This window comes from Typha angustifolia, chromosome 13, assembly GCF_048772165.1.
Source record: "Typha angustifolia cultivar Huaian chromosome 13, ASM4877216v1, whole genome shotgun sequence".
Lineage (NCBI taxonomy): Eukaryota > Viridiplantae > Streptophyta > Magnoliopsida > Poales > Typhaceae > Typha > Typha angustifolia.
In genome coordinates this window covers 11,757,710-11,764,234 of record NC_133251.1, presented here as the reverse complement: position 1 = coordinate 11,764,234, position 6,525 = coordinate 11,757,710, and the positions used below count along the sequence as shown (strand labels likewise).

The window sequence follows — 6,525 nt, the reverse complement described above, 5'->3', positions numbered from 1 at the left end:
TTAACACAAGATTAATAAATTTTCAAAGTGTAAAGACTGAATTTTGAGTTATGATTCTAATTGTAAGGAATTGGTTAAAATGCATATGATAGAGATTTTTGTGTCCACCAAGCTGCAAAGAGTTTCAATCAGATTAAAATTGAATATGGTAGAGAAAATTTTTCTACAATGACGAAACATTCAAACTTAAAAGCATTCAAACATGTGTATGGATCATGAAGTTTCGATGCCAATTTACATTGTCGTGAGGAGTTCTGGAGCCAATTTACATTGTTGAGGGATAGTTTTGAAATATTTTATGAGAAAATTGATTGAGAGATCTAGAGTTCAAAAAGGCTATCACAAAATATTTTTGAAGATATCTTTCACATAAACCATAGAAGTTTCATTGCTACGGTTACTTTTGACCAAGATCTACTTGATTATCGGAGCTGTATCGTAAATACATTGGATGCTCTACATTCTTTTATATGCATCATCGTCTTAGGGGAGTAAGACATGGACATTTTAACTTTGTGGATTTGAGCAGAATTGATTGACTGTTTCACGATAAGTAACTTATCATGAGGTCTAGCAAATAAGAAGAACTTTAATAATTAATCATGAGTGTCGAGCGTGGAATGGTTTGTAAGTAATCTTGTAACAAAAATTATAGTGCATATGCTTCGATACGTGGTGCGTGAGATAGATCAATCTCTTAGGATATTTATATATTTTCTCAAATTGTTTGACACGTTTTTACGGTTATATTGATACTCTGTAAGATTGGGAGGAACTTAAGTTTTGTTAAGAAATATGATAAATATTTCTTAAAACATTAGAAAGATTATATCAAATTCATTAGAGATAAAGATAAATAAGATTTTAGTATCTTGTTAGAGAGAGTCAATGGATTAGTACTCACACAGTAAAAAGGGATACTATGAGCATTTTTGAATCCCAATCCTAGCTGCATTAGTTTAATTCAAATATCATTAAGTTCTCACTTCTAAAGAGAAAATTTTCCAATTTGATTTAAGATAGAGATAAGGAAAGATTTTTAATGTCTAAATAAAAACAAAAAAGAAATTAGACCTTCCAATACTCAATAATTCTTGGGAATTTTATGGGGCCCTCTCTCACCTCTATCTCTTTTTCTCTCCCACCCTTTATTTTATCTCAATCTCTTCTCCATCTCTCCTTCTCTTGCTCATCTACTATCCTCCCATCTCGTTGCACCTTTCGTCAACTTCCACCTCCGTCGACCTATCCACCGTCGTCCATCCCTCGTCTCTCTCGCTCTACCTCCCACTTTGTTTATTCTATATCTTTTTGAGTTTAACTATTTTATACGCATACTATCCATTTATTTTTTTTCCTGACGCGAAATTCGTGTTTGATATGATATTGATTCGATCTCGGAACCTGCTTATTGAGTAGTGAAGCTAGCCCGCCGCTAGAAATTACTAGTAGGGGCAGTTTACCATGGAGGGAACGAACGAGGACAAACCCCCTCCCCTCCTCCCCTATCGTGGAACCACGTGGGGCACACACTTCTAACTGCCGGTAAGCTCACGTCTTGTGTGCCCGACTCGTGTTCTCCTGTCGCTGTCCACTCTTCGGATGCCTGCCTTCCTATCCTCGTTTCATCTCGTCGCTCCTTGCATGCCACTTCATCCTGGTGCTCGCGTTCTGCTCACTCGCCGGTAGCTCAACGTTGTTCGAACCAAGTGGAGCCGTCGTCGTGGTAGGATTCGATGCAGTGAGAATACGTACGCGCCACTCGAAAGTCCCAGTACTTGTCGACGTGGCGTGAGTTGCTACGCAACAGGTCTGGTAACCTCCCGGTGGATATAAATAAACAAAGCATTCGCCCTTACTCCCCGACGCTGCTCACTGACACTTTTCCCTCCTTTTTTCCCTTGTTCTCATCCAATAGCCCCCGCTCTCTCAGCCATGGCGGAAGAGGAGAAGCCTCTCTTAACCTCCTCTCTCGGCGCCGAACCCGACGAAGAGAACGCGTATGACTCCGACGACAAGGTATCTGTTTACATCTCCGACGACGAACATGACCCCGCGGCCGTGGAGGCGCTGTCGCGGCCCTTTTCGTGGCGGAAGCTGTGGCGATTCACCGGCCCCGGATTCCTGATGTGCATCGCCTTCTTGGATCCCGGAAACCTAGAAGGCGATCTCCAAGCCGGGGCGATCGCGGGGTACTCGCTTCTGTGGCTACTAATGTGGGCTACGGCCATGGGGCTGCTGATCCAGTTGCTCTCCGCAAGGCTAGGGGTGGCTACCGGGAGGCACCTCGCGGAGCTTTGCCGCGAGGAGTACCCGGCTTGGGCTAGGGTTTTGCTGTGGATCATGGCGGAGGTCGCGCTTATTGGAGCCGACATCCAAGAGGTGATCGGGAGCGCGATCGCGATTAAGATACTAAGTGGTGGGACAATTCCGCTCTGGGGTGGCGTCCTCATCACCGCACTCGATTGGTATGAACTCTAATGATTTATCTTGATTCGTCATGGTAATTTTTTGGTGGATGGGTTGGTCTTTTTATTGGGTGATATCTTGTTGATGATTGCGTTATCTCTTTGTTAGATGATGTAAGTTAGAAGCTTTTTGCCTTGAGACGCCTTGCTTTCTCTTTTAAAAGAATCCTTGTTCTTATGTTATCTTAATTGAAGCTAAGTTATGTTGCCTCTTCTTGGACAATTGGATTCTTTTTGGTTTTACTTTTTTGGGTCTTCGTTTTTTTTTTTCTCTCTGACGATTCTGGTGCTTTTTTAAATTGGAAATTGATTTTGTCTTTCTTACTTGTTACTAAGCTTGAACTTTCGAAATTAAATTCTCGTTTTCAGGTTTACTGTTCCTCGTTCGTGGGGTTTTTTTTTTTTTTTTTTTGTTTCTTCCTCTTATGTTTGTATCTCTTCTATCATCAGAGCCGAAGCTGGTTCACACGAATCCTTTTACTAGAACTGAAGCTGGGCTGTCACTCTCCTGACCAAATATTTGGCTATCTAGGATTAGTACATTACTGATTAAATTTTATTTGACTTTGGCGAGAAAGATGGATAGAGTTCAACACTTAGGTTACAGGGAAAAGAAAAAAAAAAGATATGATAAGGACTGAAAGTGTTTATTTTGGTTGCGGATTGCGACACTTCATATGTGCAGTATTCAAATTGCAACATGGGTTTGTATTGGGCCGATGTATAATCGATCGTAATTGAACGATATAAAATTAGTTTCGCAGGAATTTAATTTTGGGATTTCTTGGGTTTTGACTACTATAATGGGATGTTCCACCTACACTTCTTGAACTATTGCTCATTTCTACGTACAACTTTTAAACTTTTTTTTTGTACATACAAACCCCCTACATTATTAGAAATCTCTTCAATTTTCCTCTGTTTTTTCATTCATAATTTACCATATGACTCACACATGAGTAGATTGGGGACTTCTATACACCTTTATTTTTTTAAGGGAAGAAGGAAAGATAAATATTAATATATCATAATACTCTGTATTCAAGGGCATTATGTCTTTTCACTTTTCTGTTAACAATGTCAAGATTGATGGATGAGAAGTTTTCAATAGTTTAGAAAGTTTATGTGAAAAAAAGTTCAGAAGGTGTATGTAAATATTAGTGAGAGTTTAGTGTCTAAGTGAAATCATCCGTAGTATAATTAAAGAAACTTCTATGCTGATGATACTTATTTTCCTGAGAACATTTTATTAGCTGTCTAGTCTTCAATCAGATGTCATAATTTATTGAAGGTTGTGAATTCTGCAGAAGTATCTGCATTATTTCTTGTTGATTTCCTATTTACTCCTTTTGCGCTCCTGGCAGCTTTATCTTTCTCTTCCTGGAGAACTATGGTGTGAGGAAATTAGAAGCACTTTTTGGAGTTCTCATTGCAACAATAGCAATATCTTTTGCAGTAATGTTTGGTGAAACAGAACCAAGTGGAAAGGAACTTCTGATTGGTAGTTGTTCTTTTATTATTGTAGCTTTTGTTTTCGTCAAACTTAGTCCTTTGCTTATTTCCTCTATTGAGCTCTTGTACCATGAGAACTAATTTTAGTTGTACTTTGCAGGCCTTTTGGTTCCAAAACTGAGCTCCAATACCATAAGGCAGGCAGTGGGAGTTGTGGGTTGCATAATCATGCCTCACAATGTTTTCTTGCATTCTGCCCTTGTTCAGTCGAGAAAGATAGATACCGGAAAGAAAAGTCATGTTCAAGAAGCTGTGAAGTATTATTCCATAGAATCTACACTAGCTCTCCTTGTTTCCTTCATAATCAATATCTGTGTAACGACCGTGTTTGCAAAGGGGTTTTATGGTTCTAAAGGAGCTAGTACTATAGGTCTTGAGAATGCAGGGCAGTTTCTGCAAGAGAAATATGGCAGCCAGTTATTTCCTATTCTTTATATATGGGGAATTGGATTGTTAGCATCTGGGCAGAGTAGCACAATTACTGGAACATATGCTGGACAATTTATTATGGGAGGCTTCCTGAATCTTCGCCTGAAGAAGTGGATGCGGTCATTGATAACCAGAAGCTTTGCAATTGTGCCAACTATCATAGTAGCCTTACTTTTTGATACTGAGGGTCCTGCCATGGATATTCTGAACGAGTCACTTAATGTTCTTCAATCTGTACAGATACCATTTGCCCTCATACCCCTGATTGCTTTGGTCTCAAAGGAACAAGTCATGGGAACTTTCAAGATCGGTCCTATTACCAAAGTAAGTTTCAGTAGTAACTAGCATTAGCAAATTTTGCAACTCCTTTCATGCATGCCTGCTTATGTTAACTGTAAGTTCAGGTGGTAACTCTTTGATCCAGGTGATATAGAAGAATCTTCCACTTGCTAGAGGCATAATGCTCTCCTATTTGGAGGATCCACAGATTTTGAGACTAAAATTTTCTTTTGAACCATCATTGTTTTGACTTCATGTCATTTGCAATTCTTGGTTTTCTCTTGTTAAACATTTTATACATGGTACCATGTATGTTGAAATCTAATTTCGCAGGTTTTACTTGATAGACGAACTGCACCTGAAATAATACATACCTGATTGGAGTATTTTCATTCATTTGTCCTTTTCCATACAAAGTTGTGTTAATTTCAATAACTTTAGTAGTAGTACATGGTTTTTGTGGTATTTCATGACCTGTATAGAAACTGGTTAATTTTTGTGGTATTTCATGACTTCTTGGAAACTGGTAAGGCAATACAAACTCACAGATATTTCAATATTTTGTTAAATAGTTATCCTCACACTAACTGCTTTCTGATGAATTTAGTTCTTTACCTTATTATCTTCATTTGAGATTCTGTTTTATATTTCCTTTTTCTTGCATCTATTTGCCAAGTTCTTCAAAATTCCAAGTGTTTAGAGTTTTTAAAATTCTTTTCCTCCACAAACATCCAATCGATTTAAATCCCACTGCAGCAGTAGCTGTGCTGATAAAATATTTTATTCTTTTAAAAGGTAAAGAGTATGATATCTCTGCATCCAGTAGCTGTATCTTCATTATATCATCTTTAATCATGCATTATATTCTTTCTTGTAGGTAGTAAGTTGGGTTGTCACGGTCTTTCTAATAATTATCAATGGCTATCTTTTGCTGGACTTCTTCACTGGTGAAGTTCGTGGACTATTGCTTGGTTCTGCTCTTTCTGTTGCCTTGGCAGTTTATGTGGCATTCGTCATCTATCTTGTCCTGCGAGATAGTCCACTATCTACCCGGCTTGGTACACTCTTGAAGAGTTCTTGAGCGATTCTTACCATCAGGATAGTCTCTCAGCTCAACATAGGTTGAAATATTGTGAATACAACTGCAAAAGTCTCAGATACTAATTCCCTGTCGGTATCTTCTTCCAGTTGTGTGCTGCTGTAGTTGCACTGTTGTTATGAGCATACCTTGCGGAGAAGTTACTTTAGTGAATCTTTACGCTTTTAATTTTTCTATGGCTGGCTTTTCTCTTCACAGGTGTTCCTTTAGATTCAGAGTAAGCAAATCTTGTAATATATGTTAGTAGGCACAAGTTCGTTTTATTCTGTCTTATTTCTGCTATAATATGGTCTCGATGCAGATCTTATGAGCTATGTTATTGAGACAAATTGCAAGTTAAATATTAAGACCAATATTTATTGTCATAAATTTGTATGTACACCATGAATGATTACCTATAGACTATAGTTCAGTACTCTTATGCCTCTTTATTTCCTGAGCCATTTTGGATAGCTGCAGGACTAATCACTATGAGGTTGGTACTTCTCCACACACACATGAGGTTGGAATATCCCAGATCAAAGAATAGTAAACACTTTCTTTTACGTGAATAAAATTACAGTCATGTGATTAGTACGAAGTTACAAGGTCTAAGAATTTCTTGTTCTCTTCTTTTCAAATCCTATGTTTGAATACGAGGATGAGAAAAAATAAATAAAAGAAGAAAACGAAGTGGAGATGATAATTCCTCTTGTTTTTATACAAAAACTCTTCCTTTCTCTGACTTCTTCTACGAGT

General features: G+C 38.2%; 1 protein-coding gene across 1 annotated transcript; it reads left to right on the top strand.

Moving 5' to 3' along the window:
- The first annotated feature begins 1,167 nt into the window (after positions 1-1,167).
- On the top strand, positions 1,168-6,156 carry LOC140774455 (metal transporter Nramp2-like). Its single transcript, XM_073117462.1, has 5 exons — positions 1,168-1,810; positions 1,919-2,468; positions 3,833-3,969; positions 4,081-4,733; positions 5,566-6,156. The coding sequence occupies exons 2-5, from the start codon at positions 1,936-1,938 to the stop codon at positions 5,767-5,769; spliced, it is 1,527 nt and encodes a 508-aa protein (XP_072973563.1). The 5' UTR covers positions 1,168-1,810; positions 1,919-1,935; the 3' UTR covers positions 5,770-6,156.
- Positions 6,157-6,525: the final 369 nt, after the last annotated feature.